We start from the raw sequence: 27027 nt of genomic DNA on the forward strand, positions 1-27027 counted from the left end.
ATGCTATGATAAAATTTCAAATAGAAAAAAGTGCACTTTAAATACTGGGATGATGCACTTAATTAACCCCAAAAAATCAACTGTCGCAGCTTTAATTACATTGCCGAGGGGGAGGGGCTATCAGACGCTGATGTTGAATGACAAAATAACCTTCTAAATTCATACACTACATGGTTGAATACATAGTGTAGCATAAGTGCAGTGTCTAGTGGGACAGGACTCGATACTGACCGATGCGCAGGGGGAAATCTCCTTGGTTCCAGATGCTGAAGTTGAACAGCAGGTGTGTGTGGAGCTGCTGCAGGAGCTGCGAGTTCTTCTCATACGTCATCTGCTCAATCAACAGCTGAACCGACACCAACACGCTCACGTCCACCAGGAACGCTGGCAACTGCACACAGACACAGAACCAGACGGCGAAATCAAGACATGCAGAGGGAAAGACTGAGAATTCAAGAGAGGGAGAATCATGGGTACCTTCTGCAGCAGAGCTCCTAATGTGGCCACACCGTGCGAGTGCAGAAGTGTTTCCTGGTTTATGGGATGCCGCTGCAGGAAATGCTTGATGACCAGCAAGAACGTCGCTACGAGATTCTTCTCCAGTCTGGCCTCTGAATAATTAATGTCCATAAACATCACACGAGAACATTGTTAAGATGTATAATAATCAGAAATACAGAAAAGGGGCAAGTGATAAGATCTTTCAGATGCAAAAGATCAGTAACACATTCATTCTGTCTACCAACAGCTAATAACAGTGTTATTCTAGGATTATTTACATACTCTTAAAATGTTCACATATTTTAGTAATAATCATAAGCTTAAACACTCAAAATTCACTGAAATTGGACATTGCTTTACTATGGAAACTGTTCTTTTATTACAATTTATCACAAAACTTCCAATTTGGAACACAAATTAATTAGACAAATGGCTTTGAATTTCTAGCAATTTTAGAGTCCAAATTATTTTGTAAAAAAAAAAAAAAAAAAAAAAAATTTTTATATATATATATATATATATATATATATATATATATATATATATATATATATATATATATATTTTTTTTTTTTTTTTTTTTTTTTTTTTTTTTTTTTGGTATAAAATATTACTTTTTTAGTTCAGTTCAAAGGTTAAATTTGGTTAAATTAAATTAAATTTCATTTTAATTTTAGCAATTTTGTTATGTGCTTTTGCCATTTTTAGTTTTTTTGTTACTTTTTAGCTTTAATTTATATTTATTTCAGTTTTAGTTGAAGTAACTAAGTTTATTTAAAAAATGATGCTATATTTATATTTTATTTCAGCTTTATTTCTGTCAATCAATAAGAGATTTAACAGTTTTAGTTACAACACTGTCTAATGACGAGCGTGTGCTCACCGGACGCCCTGTTTGAAGGCAGTATGACCCAGTCTCCCTCAGCGGGTGTGACTGAGTCAGGGCTGATGAACTCTGACCCCGAGCGGTCGACGTGATTTAAATCGGGGGTTAACAGAGTCAACTGTTCCAAGACTGGAAGCAACACAGGAAGCCCTCCAACACAGTTGATCATGTCCTACAAAAGACGAGAGAGAGAGTATGAGCAGGTGTTTAAGGAGAGAGAGAGTTACAGACAGAACTCTGCTAGATTACAAAAATGAATAAAGGACGGGAACGCCATACATACTTTGATATCCCAGTTGACCACTTTATTTCCTGTCATGCGACCATGCAGCATATTAGGGGACAAATCCAGACAAATTGGGTTCCTACATGCCTGTATATGCAAGGGAACAATGAGACACGTGATGCGAAAATAAAACGTTTTCAAGGGTTAGTTCACCCAAAAATGGAAATTTTGTCAGTAATTACTCAGTAAGACTTTCGTTCATCTTCGGAACACAAATTAAGATATTTTTGATGAAATCTGAGAGCTGGCTCACTCCTTCATAGGCTTCTAGGTAATCGATATTTGCCATCTCAGTACTTTAAGTTTATCAAGCAACGAGGATACTTTTTGTGCAAAAAAAAAAAAAATTGGCCAGCATCACATGCATCACACACATTACCAGCGTCGGCCAATAGTGAGCCTACGTTATGACGTACAACCCAGACGCGCTGCGCTGTTACACTACATGAACTCACTCAGGCCCACACAGAAGAAAATGAAGAGTTGAATAAAGTCGTTATTTTTGTTTGTTTTTAGCGCACAAAAAGTATTCTCATCGCTTGATAAACTTCAGGTTGAGCCACTGTAGTCACTTGGACTATTTTAACGATGTCTTTACTAACTTTTCTGGGATGGCAGATATCGATTACCTATCAGCCTATGGAGGAGTGAGACAGCTCTCAGATTTCATCAAAATCTTAATTTGTGTTCCGAAGATGAACGAAAGTCTTACGAGTTTGGAACAACATGAGGGTGCGTGATTACTGACAGAATTTTCATTTTTGGGTGAACTATCCCTTTAAGTAAAAACGCAAATATAACATTCTATTGTGCATAATTTCTACTGTATACAGCTCAGTCCTAGGTGACCTACATGCACACCTCACCTTTGGAGAATAGTGTAGCAGAAGTTTAGGTGCCAAGTCTCCGAGTTCAGCTTCTTGGCTTTTAAAGGGAGAAATACAGTTTGGTCCTGCGCTACAGAGGGCTTTGATGTGGCTGGCTTGGAGGGGCTCGTGGAAGACCATGACACTTCCCAGCTGCCCTTGCAGTGAGGTGGGACTCCCCCACTCACTGTCTTGAGTCCCGGCGGAAATGAGTTTGGTGACGGACTCAGGTTTGGTCCCTAGCAGCCCACCCCAGCCCGGGAGGATGCCGCCCAAAGACGTGCGTCCCGAGGAATTACCTCCGGAAAACGGAGGATCTGGGATTTGAGAGGGAGGAGGGGTCGTGGTGCGGTGACCCGCTGAACCGATGCAGCATGATGTGAAGGCCTGAGAGAGAGAGAGAGAGAGAGAGATACAAAGATAAATGAATTGAACAGACACAGAGTTTAAAGAGGTCCTATTTTGCTTTTTTATATTTTCAACTTTCTTAAGTGTGTAATGTTGCTGTTTGAGCATGAAAAAGCTCTGCAAAGTTACAAAGTCCCTCCAGCGGGAGTTATTCTCTATATCAGTGTCACTGTTTCTGAACTCCCTGAAACGCCTCCATTGTAGTCTTGAGTTTTCTTACATGTCACAATATTCCTAATTTAAATAATTCCTGCCCAATGCATATGTTAAAAAAGGGGCTTGGTTGAGTTGCGTTAGTAATCTGTTGAGCTGTGAAATTTCAAAACATGCTTAAAGCGGTTGACCAATCACAAAGCACCAGTCCAGCCAACCAATCAGAGCACATTGTGCTTTTCGGAAAGAGGGGCTTCATAGAGACAGGAAATTAAACAAAAGTGTGTTTCCCGTTCAACAACGTAACTCGCTGCTTAACTACCACAGTAAGATGCATCGTTGAAGAAATCAACTAGTCAAGACTTTTTTTACAAAACTATGTTGCCGCAAATTTGTCGTTCAACCACGTTGGTTAATGACATCACGCACATGGTGGAGTAATAACTACTTTTAATGACTCTGTTTGAGATCGAATTAATGCCAGATTTTTCACTATAAATTACCGTACGGACATGGCATCCGAGGAATATTTCTTATTTTTCTCAAGTTATTTTGGTTTATTTCCAGATTCAATCATAGTCTCGTTCTTGCATACTAGAGCTCGTACAGTCCGCACATGCGCGGTCTTCAAAAACAACGCTTTAAATCTCTTGACAAACTAAAAGACTTAAATGACATTTGCATGTATTCCAAATAAAAGATACAGATTGTACTGAATGTCAGCTTGCTTATTTTGCTCAAGATGAGGATTTATTAAGCCCACATGTCATAAAAAACTGAAACTCTGCTTCACAGGTCGAGAGCTGTTGTCCCAACCACACAACTTTGGAACTATGGTTTCGGGAAACACTTACTCGTTGAACTATGCTGATAATGACGGAACTTGCGACCATAGTTGGCTAACGATGCTTTCGGGAAACACACCCCAGAGCGTTTATTATTTGAAAAATAAAGCATGAAAACCTATTTTAGTAGAGGCCAACAACAAAATCAAGACTCTGAAAAAGGGTATAATAGCTCCCCTGTTCTGCTTCACTTTCTGAAATGCTGCTAGGGTGATTTTTAAGTGGTTTTTCAATAAGAAACGGAACAGAATCGGTTGTTTCTCTCACCTCAGTCATGGTTGGGTATTTTAAAGGTGCTGATAGTTTCTGCTGTCCATCCACAAAGATGTAAACCAGACTCTGGCCAAACGGCCTCTTCCCCGGCACGTGGACTACGCCAATGCTGTGCTGCAGGTCAGATACAAACATCTCATTACAACTCAATTTCACTTTGGTCTTGGAGAAAGAACTGGGTTGTCCATGCTGTAACAAAAAACACAAATATTTCTTTGGTCATGTGACTCACCCAGAGCGAATCACAGAAGCAGTAGTCAGGCAGCATGACGGTGACGTATTCTTTCTTAGTGCACACGGCAACCACAAGCACTCCAGCTGAACTGATAAAGGCCTCGAACCCGGTGCCGCCCGGGGTGAAAAAACTATGCACATAGAAAACCATAAGAACAAGGTTTTATAAACCAGTCCACAGTGAAAATGATTTAAATATTACATTTTAGGAGATGTAAACACAGGATGTGCAAATTCAAAAAAAAAGTTTTTAAATTGAAACAGATGAGCAATTACAAAATATTTACAATGATTTTACATTATATTTAATAAGTTTACATACATTTTTTTTTTTTTTTTTAAATAATAAAATATACTGACTCTTGGTGTAAATACACTACAGTTCAAAAGTTCGGGGTCAGTAAAATTTGTATTTTTTTCAGCAAGGATACATTAAATGTATCAAAATGACACAAAAGACATTTATAATGTTACAAAAGATTTCTATTTCAAATAAATGCTGTTCTTTTTAACTTTCTATTGATCAAAGAATCTTGAATATGAACATTCTTTGAATATGAAGAACCTTGAATATGAAAAATAAGAAGCAGCTCAATGTTTTCAACATTGTTATAACTTAATAATAATAAATGTTTGTTGAGCAGCAAATTAGCCTATGAGAATGATTCCTGAAGGATCATGTGACACTGAAGACTGGAGTAATGCTGATGAAAATTCAGCTTTTACCACAGGAATAAATGACATTTTACAATATATTCAGATGGAAAACAGTTATTTTAAATGGCAATAATATCACAGTATTTTTAATTAAATAAATGCAGCCTTGGTGAGCATAAGAGACTTCTTTCAAAAACTAACCAAACTTTAACATTTGAATGGTACTGTATAAACATTATTTTGCCCACTAATTTATCTTGTTTCCTTTCCCACCAAAATCACACCAGTAATCTCTTTTATTTCCATTCTTACCTGTACAACTGTTTCCTCTTCTCTCCTTTACTGGACGGGTCCAGCTGATCTTGGTCCATTGACAGCCAAGCAAAGAAGCTGAAGGCGTAGCCTGGCCATCGGAGGATAGTCGGCACGGAGATGCCAGCCATGGGCGGTGACAGATCAAAATACTGCATGGCGCTCTCCAGGCCCTGTTTACGCACCATCCCCAGGAGCGAGCGCAGAACCGGACCCACATACGGGTGAGCGCGGCCCGGTTCGTCCTGCCGCAGGAGTCTCAGTAGATTCTGGAGCTCGGAGGAACTCAGCGATTGACTGCCTAAAGAACCCAACAGCCCCACCAGACTCTCGGCACAGGCCCGGTGTAGCCGCTCGTGCCTCTCCAGAGCCGACAGCAATCTGAGAGTCATGGAAGAGTTGACGCAGGTGGCTCTCGTCCGCCGGTTCAGACCGCAGATCCGCCGGAGCCAGTCCGCAGTGAAGATCTGCAGCTCGGCAGAGTCCATCTCTGGAAGCCACTGGATCAGGAGCAGGAGAGGGTCCACGTTGCTGATGCCCAGGAGGCCCACGGATGAGTGTTCACCTTCAACAGCCTGTGGGAATACAAGGACGAAAAAAAAGGACGTGAGATGACTCTATTGCAAAAGTAGTAGGCTGCCCACTCAAGGTAAATTTAAAGGCATCAACGTGGTAAATAGTCAGATCACTCGAGACATATGCTAATACCAAATGTAAACAGTAGGGGTGCAATGGATTGCTCCATGATCCGTATGGACCAGGCCCCACGGTTCGGCACGCATGCGATTCGCAAATTAATTGCTAAGTTTAACCATCATAGACTGAAAGTTTATCATTTGCACGTTTAAATTTTTTTGGCTCATGTATCTCTTTAAATTCCTCTTATACCTGTTTTAATTTTGTGATTATTTTAATTCCTTTCTGTGTAAAGCACTTTGAATTGCCATAGTGTATGAAATGTGCTATATAAATAAACGTAACGTGCCTTGCCTATTTACACATTAAAGTGATTTTAAACCATTCAAGCGCAAGAAGAGGCTAAAGAGAACTCAATCACGCAACGTTATCTGAGCTGTCATTATAACACATACTCACAAAATTAGGTTAAAATACCCGTCTCGATAAGTATTCTCATAAACACAGTCAGTTTTGTCTTAAGTGAACGTAAACAGTTGAGAAAGAAGTAGGATGTGTATCATTATATTGGATCAGTTCATTAGGTCTTAAAGACAAAGCAACCTATAAAAATCTGCTGTTTAATTAATGTTAATCAAAGAACAAAACAAAGATGAATCTATGTTATATTTATACAGGGAACACTATATTGTTAGTTTTATACCTGAATACTACTGATAGACCTTACTTTATTTGTGTAAAGGTGACTTGACTTGAGAAAGAAAGAGGCAGAAAACATCATGTGACTGACTCACAAGAAAACCGGAAGTGTTCATCTCACCATATTCATGAGTTCCTTCAGCAAGTGTCTGGACGGCTGACCCAGTGACACCAACACTTCATACAGGTGAGTGTAGCCAATCCGCTCCTTAAACACTTCCTACAAGGAAACAAAGTTGGCTTTTATTTATTATTTTATAAGTTTAAATTAGTTGCTGAACAGTTCAATTCATTAGTTCAAGATCCTTAGTCAACATATCCTGAAAGAATAAAGAATAATAATAACCTGGAACCAGTCCAAAAGGAATCAAATAAAGATTCCTAATGGTTATTAATCTTTGATCTATAACAGATCTATAAAAGAAAAAAATATTATATTCACAACATAAATGTTAATGATTTTTCCAAGCCTAGAATTATTTTTTAAAATCCCACATAGTTCCAAGTATTTCACGATCATGGAAATCCTGTCCTAAAGGTCCCATTTATTTTACTGCTAATTATATGCATAACTACACTACCATTCAAAAAAGTTTGGTGTCAGTATTTATTTTTTTCTTTAAAGAAATTAATAATTTTATTCTGCAAGGATGCAAAAGTGCCAGAAGAAAAAGTGCTATAACCTCCTGGGACCCAAGAATAGACTTTTGTCCACTGTAGTGGACATTATATTTTAGTGAATTTCTCTGATGTCATACATGTCACATGACACAACCTGGGTGTCCTGTAAAGAGCACATTCAGGACTTTTCAGAGATACCAAATGTTTGGAGGTTTCACCATGAAAACAACTTCTCCTTGGTCTTTAAAAATGTCTGACATTAATTTAGTGATCAAATATAGCATTCTTATGGAAATATGATAATATATTGTAATTATTATTTAAATTGGACTACTTTTCAAATTGTATTTCATAAAACAACATCTCAGGAAAATGTTAAGGGGTTTCAAATAAAAAAAATATTTTCTGTTACAGAACAGGGCGTTGATTTCAAACGTGTCCACTGTAGAGGACATCAGGACTTAAATCATGTTTATCAGGCATTTTGTGAGACACAACAAGTGAATATGGAAATAAATTATACATCAATATTCCTATGAAATATTAGATATTATTATTAAAATGTTGCCAATTATTACTCCAATTATTACACTTCTTTTTTCATTAAATGTTGCTCCAAGTACACATTAATGTGCAAATTAGATACAGTGTATATACATTGCATTGAATGGGAATATTAATTTATGGACATTTTACCCACATATTGCATAATGTAAAATGGTGTATCAATTCATTCCGTTATTTCTTTCATAACATAGTTGAGAATAATCTTTATACAAATTTTGGTTGAAAAAATCCTGAAACCCCCAAATTTATTGGTGATTGAAAAAAAAAATCCCATTGTTTTTGCCTATACATATAATTTCATGTCATTTTATTTTTTAAACAACTTAGTCCTGGCGTCCACTACAGAGGACATAGCATAACTTATGAATAAAATATTATTTAGCAAAAATGTTTTTTTACCATTTGTTTATTGTGATCTAAACAGTGTGATGACATGGAAAAAAACTAAATTCAAAAAACTTTTTTTTTCTGGGTCCCAGGAGGAGAAAAAGTGCTATAATGTCACATGTTTCAAATAACAGATTTATAACAAAACAAAAAAATAATGTTACAAAAAAAAAATGTTCGGATATGTTTCTGGAGCAGAAAATCATCATATTTGAATGATTTCTGAAGGATCATGTGACACTGAAGAGTAATGATTCTGAAAATTCAGCTTTCCATCACAGGAATAAATTACATTTTAACATTATATTCACATAGAAAACAGTTATTTGAAATTGTAATAATATTTCACAATATTACTGTTTTACTGTATTTTTGATCAAATAAATGCAGCCTTGGTGAGACTTCTGTGCTTGAAAGAAGTCTCTTATTGGCAATCACAAGAGACTTAAAAAAACACGTACTGACTCAAAACTTTTGAATGGTAGTGTATAAAGAAATATGTACATTTGTTATATGATAGAATTCTATTATTACAAACCTTTGCAGCAGGAGACTTGTGCATCACTGTCGAGAGGGTTTTAATCGTTGCCACGGCAAGAGAGTCGAGCCTCCCTTGGAACACCTGATTGGAGGAAAACGCAGTCAATCAAGAGATACTGTACAGCCAATGGCTGAAGACTTACAGTGTGCCGTGTGTCCTGTTCTATTCCTGCCCTGTCGGTTCACTTTGCCATGCAAATAATGAATGAAAAGCCACGATGAGGAGCTTTGTTCATCACCAGAACCATGCTTACATGAATAGGCAGGAATAGAATCAGGCATAAATTATCATTTATGTTGATTATCTGAGTGAAATTGTTTGAGTTCTGAGCCTCTGATTAAGATGACGTCAGATCATCATCACTGCTCAGATCTGAAACTAAAAACTCCCCATCACCAAACACACACACATCCTATATATACACATACATAGACATCAAAACCCCTCCACAACACAAAAGAACTCTGTCCAGCCACGCCTTATCATGAGACTCCTGATTGGCTGATTGCAAAAATCATGTGATGTTCGTTGCAATTGGCTAGCTCATAACAGATATGAATACGACAAAGACCGGCTGGAGAGTGACAAGAACTGAGCAGCAATAAACAGAATAAGACATGAAATCACGGAGGTCCTTCTATACAGCGATAAGCACACACAGCTATAGGCCGATAATCTCCACCAGTAACACGAGACTGCCGAGGTCACAGCATTCAACCCTGTTACCATAACCATACCACCAGAGGAAAGGTCGAAGGGGGAACGGAACGGGAGGGAAACAAGCAAAGCAAAATAAACAGAATGAGATTGAATGATGATTACTGAAAGCATGACTGAGTAAATAAACTAAAGACCACTCCATTACAAGCTTCCACATTCACAGCACTTTAAATGCAGAAATGGACTTCTATATGATTGTTTTGATACCGAAACAGGGGAAGTGCTAAATGGCTTGTGAAAAAGGGATGATCACTTACTGTATGGTGGCAATAGATTTAGATGTGGCTCTCTGTGTGTTGTCAGGCCACAGTACGAAAAATGCATGCAATATGGGTGGGTAATATAAGCAAAAACGTATACTTTTCAATACAAAAGATTCTTAAACATTTTGGTTGATTTATCACAATATAAACATTTGATAGAAAATGCATCCAAAAACCACTGAGAAAGTTCATTTAAACTTAAAACTAGTGACAGACCAGCATATTAGCCAAATTAACATATATTAATAGAAACAGAATATATATTCCATAAAATGTTTGTATTTTAGTACAACTTCTAAAAGCTAGTTTTAATTTCAGCTATTTATATAGTTATATAATATGCTTTATTATCTAATTCATTATTATTTAAATGTACATTAGAAATAAGATTAATTCAAAATGTTATTTTCCATTAATAAACCGGATTGTTTATAATATACATTTATTATTGTTTATATTTTACAAAGTAGTATTTAAATATGTTTTTATTTATACAGTATATTCATCTATTCAACAAGTATGTTATTTACATTATATCAGCCACAGTCTGCTTTATATATATACAGTTTGAATTAAATGTTTCATATATTTATCAGTATTTATATTATATAATAATAATTATTTAAAATTATTTTATCTCTATATTATTTTATATTAAGATGCAAGTTCCAAGAATTAAAAGAATAATAATAATAATCTGCTCGTTTCAATTAGTGTATCACCCACCCCTGCAAGTTTATATGTGACTTTTTTGACTCATAGCGAGAGAGGGGGTCTTGTCCTGGAGTGGTCATGCGGGCGGCGGGGGGGCGTAGGTGAGCGGGAGTGACAGGAAGCACATGGGCGGTACCTGAATCTCACTCTCTCCTGTCAGTAACCTGTTGGTTAAATCTTTCTGGTCCTTGTCTGCAGCTGTGCACCTAGCGTTAACCAGCTGCAGGGCAGAGCCGACCGCAGCAAGCACAGCCGGTCAGATGAGAGGAAAGGGCAAAGGGTTAAGGTTAAACGGTAGGAGGTCAAAGGTCATGACCCTAAGTGCCTAAGTGTTCCGTCGCTAAAGGACAGAAACATGCATGGATAGAAGGCAGTGCTGCAGTTTAGATACGTGTACATGCTGTAAAGTGGTAACTATATAAGCACAGTAGGACAGTTTTAATGGCAACATACTAAAGAGACAGTTGAAACAATTCTGCAAAAAGCATACGGTTCTTTAAGGCAAAGAAAAACAAACACAGGATTGTAAACATTTACACAAGAAACTGATTGGCGAGATGAATTCTCTCATGTGCATAAACACACACAGAAAATCCTGCAACTGAACAATCAGTTAAATGACAATCGATTCTGACAGGATCTAAAACACACTCAAACAGACGGATGTTCCTGTCAAACACTGTAATGAAGGTCAGATATTCATTATTAACATCCTGTAAAAGTCATTTAGTGTCAATAGAGCTCAACAATTGGGTTCTGGAAATTCCCATTCAAAATCACCATCTTTAAATCAAGATCTTTAAGGTTGTTAACGTTTAAAGAATCACATTTAATTGCTGAATTCTTACACTGTTGAAAAAAAAAGTGCAAAAATTGTATCTTTCAGCTTGTCTGTATTTACTGTAACCCTAAAGGATGCATATTATATTAGTATGTTAAATAAGTACCCTTAGGGAATTACTTTGCACCCTTAGGGTAGTTTCACTCTTTAGGGTTAGATAATTATATTTTTATAAGAATAATAAGTTATTATAATTATATAGTATCTTGTTTTGCAGGCTACTGTTCAAAAGTTTGGCGTCAAAGTTTTTAATGTTTTTGAAAGTAGTCTTTTCTGCTCACCAGGACACTTATTTAATAAATAAAAAAAAAACAGTAAAAACAGGAATATTGTGAAATATTATTACAATTTCAAATACCTGGTTTCTATTTGAATATATTTTAAGGTGTAATTTATTCCTGTGATGCAAAGCTGAATTTTTAGCATCATTACTCCAGTCTTCAGTGTCACATGATCCCTCACAAATCATTATAATAAGCTGATTTGCTGCTCAAGAAACATTTCTTATTATTATCAACAATGTTGAAAATATTGTTGAGCTGCTTAATACTTTTGCGGAAAGTGCAATAATTTTTTTTTTTTCAAGATTCTTTGATAAATAGAAAGTTCAAAAGAACAGCATTTACTTGAAATCGTAATATTATAAACGTCTTTACTGTTGTTTTGATCAATTTAATGCAGTATTAATTTCTTTAAAACAAACCTTTCTGACTGAGCCCAAACTTTTGAACAGTATTATAGGTAATGTTAGCCAGCAGCTTCCTTACCAATGTGATAGTTACCATAGCATTAGATATACCATTATCATACCATACCATAGCTAGTCATAGCATTAGAGCATAAGAGACAGCAGTGGTGTTTTCTAGTAAGAAAATATATTAAGAATACACAAAAACCTAGATAATAAAGTATTCACAATGGCTTATTATGGGAATAGTAGTTCATTCATTCCCTCATAAAAGACACCAAGTACAAAGTCTTTCCCCACAGGCCTTTTTTTCTGATTTTCAAATACTGATTCATCTCAGAGAGGCTTAGAAGATTTCAAGACTCATAACACTTTACTAAAGTGAATGCTTCCAAAATAAAGGGGCCTGACTAAGTCATTGTTGAGCTCTATTTGTGCAGTGTAATGTAGTGTAGTGTTGTAAGAGGAACTCACCTTACTGTTCTGCAGGAGTCGGGTCAGATGCTCGAAACAGTTGCTGTTGAGAAAGATGGCCTGCAGAACTGGTCGGTCGGAGCACTCAAACATATCCTGAATGGTTTCTGAGGGAAATGGAGAACAGGATTCAGAACAGCACTGCGGTCAAGTGCAGACAATTAAAATAGGAAGTCTTTTTCTTTTTAAATTGGGTCTACTAGAATAGGTTTACATTGTTTTTCAAATAACTGACATTGTTGCAGCACCTCTCTTCCTAGTCTGTCTGTAACTCTGTGTCTATGAAGAAAAGCGCAGTGTGCTCTGTTATGAACCCATTATGGGTTATATTTGTGGGTTGTTTGTCTATCCTTCGTTTGGTTTGCAGGATGGAGTTAGGGTGAGTGACGTCATTGATGACTGAGGTGTTACACCTGTGTTGGAGCTGATGCCGGCAATTAAAACAGTTCCCTTCAGCTGTGACGGGGCGCGCTCTCCCATCCTCGTGCCATTTCAATTGTTTGTTTTCATCTCATCTCGTCTTCTTCCCATTTAATTATTCTTACTTTAATAAATGTTATTCTTTTTGAGCGTTATCCAACGTGATGTCTCCTTCTTTGTCGCGGCTTGCGAGTCGGCCGTGACAGCTCTGATTGGTCAGCTGGACCAGTGTGTTGTGATTAGTCAACCACTTAGAGCGTGTTTTGGAAATGTCCCGTCCCTTACAATAACCGCGAGTTTCAACACACTTCTGACTAACTCAGCCAAGCCCTGCCCCTTTTTTTAGCATATGCCTTGTGCATCAATTTTTTAAATAAGAAATTATTGCAACGTGCTCGTTCCCAGAAGAAACCTCAAGACTTCAATCAAGGCGTTTCAAGGAGTTCAGAAACAGTGACACTGATATAGAGAATAACTCCCACTGGAGGGGCTTTGTGATTTGTAACCTTTCATTAACATTGCAGACTAGAGAAAGTTGGAAATGTAAAAAGCATAACAGGTGCTCTTTAAAGGTATAGCGGAGGATTTTCCCGAATTTTAGAAAAGAACCGCCCTCTCCACTTTTTGAAAAAATGCACATGTGCAACACTCTACCTGCTCCGAGAGGGAACGCCTATTAAACGTATGCACGAGCTAATCATAGCTTACATTAACTTTTACTAGCAGTGATTTTAAATGGATTTCTCCAAATAGCATGCCAAACTTTACCTGTCAAGTAGAAACTTCGCGACTGAGGCATCAGTGGGAAGCCCAACCTGTGTTTTGAGCGCACGCCATCGTGTGAATCGTGTGCACGAGCACGGACGACGGCCTTACGTAAACATATCACCAGAATGATTGACACTTAGGAGGACCAATAGTCTTGATGATCCACCCGGAAAAAGAAAATCCTCCGCTATACATTTAAAGGGGGGGTGAAATGCTATTTCATGCATACTGAGATTTTTACACTGTTAAAGAGTTGGATGCCCATGCTAAACATGGACAAAGTTTAAAAAATTAAATTGTACGTTTGAAGGAGTATTTCTGTGCCAAAAATTGTCCTTCCGGTTTGTCACAAGTTTCGGAAAGTTTTTTTCGAGTATGGGTATGTGTGACGTCAGATGTAACGGAATTTCCTTATATGAGTCCTAAGGGCACTTCTCCGGTAAGATCGCGGGCGCGCGCGCACTCGTAGACCAGAGCAAGAGAGCGAAAGCAGTTCGCCATCAAAGCGCCCTGCCCGGCTTTTGGGAAGCCAATGTCACCAAAGAAGTGTGTTTTTGATTGCCAGGGCAAGACAACCCTGCACAGATTCCCAAAGAACCCAGCGTTAAGGCACCAGTGGATGGAGTTTGTTTTTCCTGAGCATAAACGGAGTTGTGTAGACTGTTTGTTCTCTGCATTTCGACGATGATTGTTTTATAAACAAAGCCCAGATCGACGGATTTGCAGATCGTCTAATGCTTAAGGATCGAGCAGTCACAATGATAAAGGTTCGGTGAGTAAAACTGCTTCTATTGTCTCTGTGTGTTGTTACTAGCTCGGCGCGTTAGCACAGCTTTAGCTTCGCCCACAGGGCCCGCCTCCAGCCGCTCGGTTTTTTACGGAAAGACTCGGTACAGCCTATCTTTCTTTTATAAATATAATAAAACTAAAGACTTTTTGGAGATATGAAGGATGCAATACTACTCTATAGGTACTCAAGATTAACAGGAGATTGAGTGAAAATGAGCATTTCACCCCCCCTTTAAGGAACACAACACGAGAGACCGATCTACTCACCAAGCATGTTCACCTGTAACCCAACAAAGCGGCTCTCCCAGTGCCGAGAGTGGGGCGGCGTCGGATGACCTTTGACCTGCGCTGTGGCGGCGGGGTCTGAGTTGAGCAGTTTGAAGTAGCTCTCGAGCACGGAGCTGATCTCCACCTGTCTCTGATCGGAGCTGCTGGCCAGGAGCCGGTGCACCACCTCCCTCAAACAGCCCAGAGTCAACAGAGCCTTCCTGTCAGGAGCCTCGCTGTCCCAGTCCTCCCCATCTCCACCTCCGCTCAGACACTCGCCTGTTCCCAGCACTCCCAGCAGCACCTCCATAGTGGCCGGCGAGATGGCCAGCAGAGCGTTACGCTGTTGAGACAAAAGACACGTTAAAAGAGACACAGAAAACAGAATTTTTTGCATCCCGTTTAGGGTTTGAGTTTTAACGATTCCGATTCTTATCGATTCCAATAAGGTAGATTGCTTCTTTTTTTTAAACGTAGATATTCACATTTATTCTAGATTTTATTGCAAAATATTTAATTGTAGCTGAATACCATTAACAAAAATCAACAGGCTAAAGAATACTTACACAAGGAACTTTTGCCTTTGGTTTTAAAATACCATTTTTTACCAGTTTCACAACTAGCCTAACTAATATCAATTTCAAATGATTAAAGACAAGTAAACACTCAGTAATTAAAAAAGAACAAATAAACAAATTAGCAATCGCACAAATAAATACAACTGAACAAAGATACGAATGAAATAAACCGTTTTTTAAGATTTTCAGGTATTCAGAAACTGTAATCAAATGTAAAATAACACTGCACTACATAAATAAAACATTAAAAATATAGTTACAGAAGTTATTCGGTCAAGAACAGCAAGTGAATTTTCTCTGTCTTTTGCTGTTTGATTAACGTTATTATAGAGACGGCAGCAGGAATATTAGGCTGCTGTCACTTTAAGAGCTGCACGAATCCAATATTGTTATGCGTTTTCTTTGTCAACTGTTTACATTCACTTAAGACATAACCAACTGTGCTTACAAGGATATTTGGACATATTTTTGTGTGTATTTGTCCGTTTAAGTGCAAAAAGACAGCGTGCGTGTTTTCTTGCGCTTGAATGGTTTAAAATCACATTAAAATAACTTTTTCAGTGCATTCACTTTAGATATGTGTGCAGCACAGAAAACAGCGTGCGAGTCTTCTTGTGCTTGAATGGTTTAAAATCATATTAAAAATGCACACAAAGGAATCGATAAGAGGAATTTAAATGTATCGAAGTATCCGATTCCTGTCCCTAATCACGTTTGATTGCAATTTTAATTGTAAAAGACTGTACTAAATTCCGATCATCTTTCTTGCAATTAGTCAAATACAGAATTTCAATTTGAAATTGGTCTTCTTTTGTATATTTATTTGCATACCAAATTGTGATTGGTGGAAATTTCATTTTACCACCATAACTGATAAGTCACTTTATTATTTGATCTAAAACTTCAACACTACTCTTTTGCTGCAGTGGTGTACACATGTGGATATGAGCTCACCTGTCCACCCGCGACGATGGATCCAAACAGGTGCAAAAGGCAACATTTCAGACTGTCCTTCAGGTGCTCACTCTCCTGAAAACATTCTGAAACACACACACACACACACGCATGAATGAAGAGGTGTCTGCTTTTTATGCAAATGACAACTGGCAACAACAACATGCTGAATTAGTTTCTTGTATGCATCCTGTGAAACTTTACTACTCTGGGTCTCTTCGGTACAGAATGTTTTTCACACATTCCTCAGTGCTACGGACTGAGAGTGAAGTATTGACTGCATTAAAGGATAACTCTCGCCAAAATTTAACCTAGGCTCTTTTTGTAAATTTACCCGAGGCAAACTTTCGTGTAAAGGCATAATTAGAATGGAAACGCCACTTTTAAGTTTGACCGTATTTTCGTTTTCGGTCAAAATGCCTTTTGAATGGGAGTGCTTGGGGCATTTCTATGATAGCATCAAAATCGCTATTTTTAAAACACTAATGCGGCTCGACACAACATGAAACTGTGCTGAAGTATCACCAGGGGCTCTACACATGAACTCCAGCATTGAGAACATTGTTTGTGTACACAGAGTTTACTAAAAAGAAAGATTTTGTACAACTCACTGTCTCTGTGTCCGCCGGCATTTTGACAGTCAAAAATAGTCGGTCTCCGAATGCAATGTAACCGGGAGGAGAGTACAGATGGAAAGCTTCTAAAGCTTAGTTCAATATAAATTCACGGATAATTAGTTGTTTTGTCGTTAGTGAAAATCAATATTTACCCTGTATTTGAAAAAGGATCCTCATATAATAATGAAATGATTCAGTGATACAGATCGACTATTTTTGACTGACAAAATGCCGGCGGCCGGGAAGAACAACAGCTACAGTGAGTTGTTCAAAACCTTTCAAACCATTCAAAAGGCATTTTGACCTAAAACGAAAATACGGTCAAACTTAAAAGTGGCGTTTCCATTCTAATTATGCTAAAGTTTGACTCGGGTAGATTAACTAAAAGAGCCTAGGTTCTATTTTGGTGAGAGTTACCCTTTGTCACCAACACACTGACACTTCATGTCTCTGGCTTCACCCATTGACATAGAGATAAGCAGTGTGAGGTTATAAGACACTGAGTCTGCTTTGTTTAGAGAGCGCTGGTTATGTGCCATCGCTGAAGGCCAAATGATAAAACAGCAGATTTGATCAGTCATTAAACAAACCACAAGCCCCACAGGGTTCATCCAAAGAGATAGACTTACGGTAGAAGAAGGGCACAAACTCTACAGTGAGCGGTGCAGCTTTATATTTCTGTCTGCTTCTTTCCACAGTACTGAGCTGCTGTCTGCAAGAGCGAGCAAACAAACACAAACCAGATAAACAGACCCATTACTCACACTTCACTTGGTGTCAATGTCATTTCACACGATTATGAATCATGCCATAGAGCAAAGATTCCCAAACATTTTTGTCAGACGAACCCCTTTGATCTAAAACATTTACTTACAGTCCATCCTGAGATTTTAAGGTAATATTTCAAAAATTTTACAACACATTTGATTTGCATGTTTACAGTTCTCTGATGAACCAGATAATGGTCAGATAATGGTCACATGACATGCGGGTAAACAAATAAAACATTTCAAAAATTCATAAATGCAAAAGTGTAAAAAGTCTTTTATAGATTAAGTTGGATTATTTTAATATTTTAATAATATAAATATTGATTGTTTTAATCATAATATACTACTTTAAATAATTAATAATAAAACATTACGACAGATAGAAAATGTTAGATAACATAAATTAATTCAATACAGATGCAATATTTTGTTACTTTAAGTGGCAAGTGTGCCACAAGTCCAGGTTAATTTCTCCTGCCATGTCACCTGCCCTCAAATAACCTTTAAAACACACACACACACACACACACACACACACACGCACACACAGAGTGGAAGGAGAAAAGCTCTTCACAGAACTTGCAGAACCAGACTAGACTACATTGTGTTTATTGGTCAAACACAGCTGTGTTTTTCACTTTATATGTGTTTGCCTCATTCGACGGTTTGTATCTGCATGGGTCATATTACTGAATAACAGGGAACTGCCTCTGAGTGTTTTTGGTTAGCAACATATACACCATGACTTGTAACACACCTTCACATACAGATTCTTCACCGGCCTGTCATTATTGTAGTGTTGGGTAACTGAAGCAACCACATTTACAAAGCATTTTACTGCAGACAATGTAATGTATTTGGTGAAATGAAGTTATTTCAGAGGTGAAAAGTTAAAACATTGATAAAAGATTACAAATGCAAACTTCTTTTTCTTTAAAATAACATGCACTGACAAATCATTCACAAAAGGACCAGGAATGTATATTAAGAAAGTAAATGATTTACTTATTCAGGGAAGGATTTTCATTTAACGTTGATTCAACACAGCTATTTGACACATTCCAGCTCTCCAAACAACACTGGTTTATTCTACAGATTAGCAGCCTAATAATGCCCTATTCAGTGTGTATGAGGAAACTTCTGGATTAGTGCATGCTAGCGCAAAGGGATTAACCATTGAGGCATTGGCATTGGTTGCACATCTCACCCGTGAATGCGATGCCTCCAGTTGTGATAAGGATCATACAGACTCTCACAGAAGGACAAAGCGTGACGGACAAACTCCTCGGCTTGTGTCTGATCAGCCAGCTCCTTCTCTTTCGTCTTACTCTTCAGCTAAATACAGAGAGAGAATTATTGATTTACTTTATTACTGAGGAAGAGGAAGAAGAGAAGAAAAGAAAAATGAAAGATGAAGAGGAAATTAGAAATTAGAATTAGAAAAAAGCTAAATAAAAAGGAAAGGAAGAGATAGCTGAAAACAGGTAAAGGAAGAGGAGAGAAAAGTAAGAGAAAATTAAAAGAAGAGAACAGGAAAAGGGCAAAAAAGAGTCAAGGAAAGTGAAGAGGAAAAAGAAAGAACAAATAATGAAGAAATTAGGAAAATAAATGAGGAAGAGGAAAGGGAAGATAAAAGAAAATGGTAAAGGGAATAAAGAGAGAAGAAGGAAGAAGAAAAGGCAGACGGACAAGAAGAGAAAATGAGAGAAAACAAAAGAGGAAAATAAAAAGGAAAGGAAGAAAAAGATGAACAGGAAACAGAAGAGGAGAGAAATGTAAGAGAGAATGAAAAGAAGAGGATAGGAAAATGGCAAAAAAAATAGTAGAGGAAAGGGAAGAGGAAACAGAAAAATTGGCAAAAAAAGAAGAAATAAGGAAAGAAATGAGGAAGAGGAAAGGGGAGAAAATGGAAAGGATAGGAAAAGGATGAAAAAACAGGAGAGGAGGAAAGGGAAGAGGAAGTGACAGGAAAGGGAAGGAAAAGAGAAGAGGAAAAGGAAAGGAAAAGGAAATGGAAAGGAAAAAAAAAGGCAAGGAAAAAGAAAAGAAAGAGGAAGTGGGAGAGGAAGAGGTAAACACATAGAACAGTTTGACCACCATCAAATAATGGTCTCAGTAGAGCCCCTTTCACACAGTGCCTTGATCCCGGGAAATTGCCGAAAAATTGCTAGAGTGCCTTCTGTGTGAACGCAAAGGCTACGTTACATGTCACATCCTGACGTCACGTGTCTTTACGGGATCTTTACGGGATGTGTGTGAACACACTCACAGATTCCGGAAAATCACTGGCAGTGTGAATGAACCAAAATCAAACGACAGATTATCCGCGCATTTTCCCGGAATCTCTGTGTGAAAGGGGCTTAAGAAAAGAGAAATGGAAGAATGTTAAACAGAAAGCTTGGTTTAGAGGGAGTGTCAGACCTGTTGGATATAAAGCGTCGTCATGGTAATGATGTGGTTTATGTAGGAACAGGAGCCGATCTCTTCCACATTTGACAGGTTCCTGTCAAACAGATCACACAGCTGTCAGTGAGGAGAAACTCTGTCTGTGTGTGTGTGTGTGTGTGTGTGTGTGTGTGTGTGTGTGTGTGTGTGTGTGTGTGTTTGAAGCTGTATTGGATAGACCGCCGTATGACAGGACCATTAGTTCTAGCTGTCAGAGAGATTCCTCTGCCACCCCTATGATCATACATCACACACTGACTGCTCTCTGTGTGTGTGTGTGTGTGTGTGTGTGTGTGTGTGTGTGTGTGTGTGTGTGTGTGTGTGTGTGTGTGTGTGTGTGTGTGTGTGTTACAGAGTGGACGTGCATGTTGAATGTTTACTGAAGAAGAGAAATTTGCCCCAGGAGCAACACTATCTTTCATAAGTTTGGGGTCGGTAAGATTGCATAATGTTTTTGAAAGAAGTCTCTTCTGATCACCAAGGCTGCATTTATTGGTCAAAAATACAGTAAAAACAATGAAATTGTGAAATATTATTACAATTTTAAATAACTGTTTTCTATTTGAATATATTTTAAAATGTAATTTATTCCTGTGATCAAATCTGAATATTCAGCATCATTACTCCAGTCTTCAGTGTCACATGATCCTCCAGAAATCATTCTAATATGATGATTTGCTGCTCAAGAAACATTTCTGATTATTATCAATGTTGATATTTTTGTGGAAACTGATACTATTTTTCATTGATGAAGAGAAACTTCAAAAGAACAGCATTTATTTGAAACAGAAATATTTTATAACACTATAAATGACTTTGCAGTCACTTGCTGAATTATAGTATTTTTTCTATAGTATGTCCTTAAGAATGTGTGTGTGTGCAAATGAGCAGCAGCTGCCATTCGAGCAATCGCACTGTCAGACTCTGAAAAGTCTCGAGATGTCGCTGAAAGTGGAAACCACACATGAACCTTCAGCAGCAGGTGCTCGGAGAACTCATGAAACATTCAGCAGGACCACGAGTGTCCAGTTTCTGTTTCACTGAGATTCAAAGCACTTCGTATTTTCATAAGAGACTGTTAAAAATGGCTTTAGTTAGTTTGCCTTTCTAACCAAAATAGCGATCCGTTTCTGTATTGTTTTTTCTTCGTCACCCAGTTCCCTCCCATCAGGCCACTGGTGTGAGTCTCAGAGTCTGACCTGCAGATGACGATGAGGAACTTGAGGAGCAGGAGGGCTAAGGTCTGCTGTTCGGGCTCCAGTCCCTCGGACGCTTTCTGCACACACTGGAGCAGCTGCAGACGCAACACCTGCAGGATGTTATCAGGGAGCAGCGTCATGACGGGGGGCGTCTCCTCCAACCTGCAGAACCAGTAGAAATGCACAACCACTATTAAATGCTCCATATGTTTTTAGTGTGGTGCTTAAGGCCCTGTTTACAGCTGGTATTAAAGGGATACTTCACCGATTAGCATTCAGCTTTGTATCAGTAGAAACCCGGTAGTATTTTCGAATGACCGTGCTTCCCTCCCTCATGTCCCCCTGAGACGAGAGATTTCTGTATTGTGTGTCTGGAAAAAACCTCAGATGACGCAAAAAACTTAATTTTCCGTCATCGGAGGCTTTTTTGTCCAGAGGCGAGAGACTCCAGCCAGTAGGAGGAGCTCGTTCCGCATGTGTTCAACCCGCCCATAGGGGGATCTCACCATAAAACGGCGTATTTTCAGTTTCAAGTCGACTAGTAGCCTAGTTGTGTCATTTCTTCAGATACTGCCCTCTGTAACCGGTAGGCGTGGCTTGGGAGTGGCCTCGTAGGGCAGCGAAGCAAGTGCATTCTGGGAGTTGTTGTCTTTCATCCACATGAGCCAAAAATACATTTTCTGGCTTTTCTCAGTCTAGAAGGCACCAACTTCTAAAATAATTTCACATTTCTACAACATAAATGACCCAAATTAAATACATATCATCTTTCCAGCGGTGAAATATCCCTTTAAGATGCGTTTTGGTCGATCGGATCACAAGTGGACGACACTAAATACAGCTGTAAACAGGATCTAAAACGTTTAGAGCTTGTCCACTTTCAACCACTTCCAGAGGGAGTTGAAAACACATTAGACTGGATTGCTTTCATAGTGTAAACGCTCATGTGGTCGAATGTGTTCAAACAGCCACAAAAGACCGTCTACTCTCCGTCTACTGAACTAATGCGTAAACATTATAGGAAGAGCTCTAGCCAGACGGGATTTAAACTTTGTCAGCTGGAGACCCAAGTTTGGCTTGAAGATGAAAAATGTACCAAGCACAATGTTCTCTCACCATTCCTGATTTCTAACACACACTCGAAACGAAAGCTGATGTTCTCTGTATGTTTTTCCGTCGTCTCCGGTCACGTTCATAAGTATATTGTGTGATCCATTAGATCGAAAGATCTGAAAAAAACAGCATACATTTACCCGCCCATAGACCCTCCCCTTAAAGAAATCAGGACAGAAGTGGTTGAACGTGGACAAAAGAAACAGGAATGTGTCTCCCTCGTCTACTTGTGATCCGATCGACCAAAACGCCTTAATACCAGGAGTGAACAGGGCTTTTGTGTCATTTTGTGATGCTTGACTGAAAAATGGTAACACATTACAATAAGGTTCTATTCGTTAATGTTAATTGATGAGCAATATATATGATACAGTATATATTAATCTTTGTTAATGTTAGTTAATAGAAATTAAATTGTTCATTGTTAGTTCATGTTAGCTTAAGTCCATTATATAATATTAATTTAAGTTGAATATTGAATAAAGCATTGGTAAATGTTAAAACTAACACCTACTAAGATGAATAAATGATTTACAAAGTATTTTTCATTACATCTTAACTAATGCAGTTAACTAATGTTAACAAATCTTACTGTAAAGTGTTACCAAAAAAAATTCACTCTTTTCACACATTTCACAATTAAATGCAAAGAAACAGCAAGTAACACATTGAATTAAACTTTTTTGAACTCAAATTTTGAAGAATGACTGAAATATTACTTTCTTGTAAAACATGGTCTAATAATCTGTTTAATTTACAACTGTGATAAACAATTTTTTACAGTGTAGCTGCATGGAAAATAAAGACCAGCATATTGGTTTTGAATGAGCAATTGATGACAGAACAATAATTTTTGAGCTTTATAGCACCTCTGGGATTTGTAATTCTGCAATCGTGACTGTAAAGGCAAGTACTGCACTATACGAGTGTGTTCTTCCAGCAGAGAGAGAGAACTGTACAGTAATGAAGCAGATCTGTGCGAGAGCAGCACAGCTGAAGGAGAGAGAGCGCTGAGACAAATAAACCCATTACAATCCAAAGTCTCTCTCTCAGTCTGTCGGTTCCTGGCTCTCCTCTCGCTCTGCATTACGTAATGTCATCTGACAGTATAAGCACTTCATGATCACATGACCACAGCTGGGAGAGCCAGAGTGATTTTCTCATGCCACACAATCTGCACTACCGCCACATAAATCCTTCAACACTCTCCCTCTTTCTCTCTCTCCTTCTGTCCTTCTGTAAATCTCTTATCCCCCCCACCCTTTATCTAGTTCCCCGCTCTTATTTTTTCCATGTATTCATGTGCACACACACTAACACACACTAACACACACACACACACACACACACACACACAAAGACTGGGCTGGCTGAATTCTCTGTATTGCCTCTCACTTGCATCAGAACATGACCATGATGGCAGGGCGTCTGTTAACTATGGGACATTATCCACAGACATATTAGGCGTTATGATTTCTCCCATTCATATATGTATAAGAGGATCATCTCTGCCCTATACAGTCTGTGCTTCTGCACAGGTTCAGGAAAATCCAAGTAATTCAGGATGCAAAACTACACATTTTCAAAACTGAGTAGTCAGTGGACTGCCTGAATAAGGTGAACCAGACTTGATGCAAACAGTCAAAAAATCTGGACATGCAAGACTCTGGCCCTTATTTTATTCTAGAAAAAGCTGACAATTGGTGACAAGAACCTGTGAACTAATACGTAACCCCATTCCTGATCTGTCTTCATGAGGTTTAGTGTGCCTAGTGTGCTTTATTGTGGTTTTTAATGTGCCTCAGACTGATGGATGAACGTAGCTAGACTGCAGTAAAGTCTACCTGGTTGGCGGTTTCTCGAAATCCACATCTATGCATCTCTCATAGGAGCCGATGAAGATCTCCAACCAGAGTTTCAGGTAGTCCGGGTCCTTCTACAGGTTTCAGAAAACAACAGAGAGAGAAATGTTTAAAGAATTATTCATTGAAATACAATACATTTATTACTTTTGCAGATGTAACTTTTATCCAAAGTTATTTGCGTTGTATTCAGGTATAGCCTACATTTCATAAGTTCATGCATTCCCTGGGAATCAAACCCTTGACCTTGACGTTGACGTTGACTTACAGGAATGCATTTGGTTATCAACAGTTATCTAAGGTGTGTCCAAATGTTTGAGGTTAGTAGGTGGATTATATCAGGTGTAAAACGAGATACCTGACGGATAACAAACTGGCCTGACCACATTTCTACCTGGAACACATTCCTACATTCCAGAAAACAAGAGTAGTTTGACCAAGAACAACGCTCCTTTGAAATGTCCACATACAAACCTGTTCACCCCGTTCAGAATTAAACCTCGATCAACAGCCGACTGCAATCTAATGAATTTATGAAATACGTCACGCTCTAATTGATGGGGCTGGAGTGTATCACGACTCAATGTGGCCGTTTGTGAGGTCAATGCTTCAGCTGTGTTACACTCAGACATCCAGAACAGGAAATCATGCTCAAAAATTCCTCTCGGTGAGATCATCAGAACAGCTATGCAAGTCCATGCCAAAAAACAACTCGCAATAGCTGACCAATAAGACACATGAACAACACAGCAGAAAAAAGTCAGTTTTTGACTTTTCAAAACACAAAAAAGTGAGAATATGAGAAAAGAAAGAATATGTGCATTATAGTCATTTGGGATCCAGAGGCAAGACACTGATGTCTAGATGTGTCCAAAGGTGCACACACCCTGTTTATTTAGAGCTCACGCCACAGAACGGACACTGCCTCGCTCCTGATGCCCTCTCCAGCTGAAGGGTGTGTGGCGATTCAGTCACATTCTCCTACTCATGCATGTCAAGTTCCCAATTAAAGGGCTTTTTCTTCCTTAAGCACTAAACATTAACTCGAAGTGGACTTTTATGCTGTATTGCACGCCCTGGGGGAAAGTATTTTGTAGTAACTTGAATGAGTCCTGCATTATAATATTGTTACTTGATTTGTTTGATCTTGTAAAATCAGTGTAGATTACAGATTAAAGCCAGCATGAAACAGAAGTTGCGAATAATAATAATCTTTTCTTCCCTAATGTGAAGTATATCCGAGTGAACGGCTTCTTACAAGAACAAATGCTTGATTTTGTCCGTGGGGAATTGATTGGATGGCTGTGGTTTGCTATTGGTCGATCTCATGAGAGTGACAGGTTGTCCCGCCCTCATTGTCAGAGAAAAGAAAAGAGATAATGCTTTTTGCAATTATTTTGATTATGAAGGCACATGAATAAAAAATAAATAATGATGAGCATGGATAAATCTCTTATCATAACCAATGCAATATTCCATAATATAATAAGAATTGTCAAATTGATTTCATGATGACTTTAATAACTGTAATTTCAGCATCTGATAAAAGACTACTTAGTACTAACAGTCTCCTCCCTAAGGCTTCTTTCAGAAATGGTTATGTATTCATAGACTCTGGCAAAGAGACTGGGCAATCCAAACCCTCACTAATGCCAGGCATATGACCTACAGCCACAACACTGAGCTCACTCTAATCACATGGGCTAGACATCCTGTCCATTCGACATGCCATCATAATTTGACTTCTAGTATGCAGGATAGTCTCTCTCCTGTCTGTTATCCTCTCTTTCATGAAATTACATGCTCAAGCTTGAGATGTTGTATATTTCCACAGAAAATATTGCTGCCTCACCCCTCAATTTGTAAAAACATGCATTTACAAGCCTAGCAAACAACTAGGCAAAGGTTTAACCCTCTCAAACCTGACTCGCTGTCTACAGGCCTTCTAAAGGCATTGTTGTGTTAGCATGGTTGCTAAGCTAACAAGCAGATAGTGCAGCAGGAATAAGTCCAAAGTAATGAGTTCGGGTTCAGTTTTTTGGTATTAAATGTCTGAAATATGGTTTGTGGTTATCACAAGCTCAATGTTTTTTTTTTCATGTTTTATCCTACAACGTTAATTACATTCAGTAATACTTTTCGTGAAGCTTTTACTTGCCTTAAAAAAGTGGTTGCTATTGCTAATGCTAACAAGTGGCTAAATGGGACTACAGAGGTTTTCTGGAAAATTAAACATCATCTAATTGCTAGTCCACTTTTACAGCCTCGTTTTGTTTATAATTGCACTCTTGCTAATTATTTTCACTCTTTCCAAACTTTCCAAAATGCATTTTAAATAAAAACCGAAAGAGTTTTCGTAAGCTTACGGTGACATTGTGCAAGTGCTGTGTAGTTCGCTTATAGCCTACGTTTAGCTTTTTACTTCTGCCGATTGTGTTTAGGCTTCAAAAAAATCATAAGAGTTGTGTTAATTTGTGAAGTTTATCTTGGTTACAGAGAAATTTGTTGGTTAAAGAGCAGATGGAAAAATCCTATTTTGTTTTTGTCAAGGGAACCAGGATGATGCTCTTCAAATTATGGGCTGGCCCACAAAATGACATCATCCCTGCCAAACTCTAACACACACAAAACAGCTTCCCTACACTTAATATAAATATATATATATATATATAT

The 27027-nt window shown here is 38.2% G+C and overlaps 1 protein-coding gene across 6 annotated transcripts in view; it reads right to left on the minus strand.

Annotated features, from left to right (window-relative positions):
- nbeal1 (neurobeachin-like 1) overlaps nt 1-27027 on the minus strand; it is a 62341-nt gene that overhangs the window by 28882 nt on the left and 6432 nt on the right. For 4 of the 6 annotated variants that reach the window (XM_079884150.1, XM_079884149.1, XM_079884148.1 and 1 more), the window contains exons 3-21: nt 24337-24428; nt 21380-21541; nt 20157-20238; nt 18943-19070; nt 17595-17677; nt 16349-16434; nt 14817-15159; nt 12573-12679; nt 10706-10789; nt 8870-8953; nt 6878-6976; nt 5422-5996; nt 4451-4583; nt 4213-4332; nt 2540-2926; nt 1671-1760; nt 1385-1559; nt 478-611; nt 232-391 (exon numbers count right to left, since the gene is read on the minus strand). In XM_079884150.1, the coding sequence (XP_079740276.1) occupies nt 232-391; nt 478-611; nt 1385-1559; nt 1671-1760; nt 2540-2926; nt 4213-4332; nt 4451-4583; nt 5422-5996; nt 6878-6976; nt 8870-8953; nt 10706-10789; nt 12573-12679; nt 14817-15159; nt 16349-16434; nt 17595-17677; nt 18943-19070; nt 20157-20238; nt 21380-21541; nt 24337-24428 (3124 nt within the window). The remainder of the gene's footprint in view (nt 1-231; nt 392-477; nt 612-1384; nt 1560-1670; nt 1761-2539; nt 2927-4212; nt 4333-4450; nt 4584-5421; nt 5997-6877; nt 6977-8869; nt 8954-10705; nt 10790-12572; nt 12680-14816; nt 15160-16348; nt 16435-17594; nt 17678-18942; nt 19071-20156; nt 20239-21379; nt 21542-24336; nt 24429-27027) is intronic. The other 2 variants (XM_079884152.1, XM_079884151.1) reach the window with 1 other exon arrangement.

This window comes from Squalius cephalus, assembly GCF_949319135.1.
Source record: "Squalius cephalus genome assembly, chromosome: 10".
Lineage (NCBI taxonomy): Eukaryota > Metazoa > Chordata > Actinopteri > Cypriniformes > Leuciscidae > Squalius > Squalius cephalus.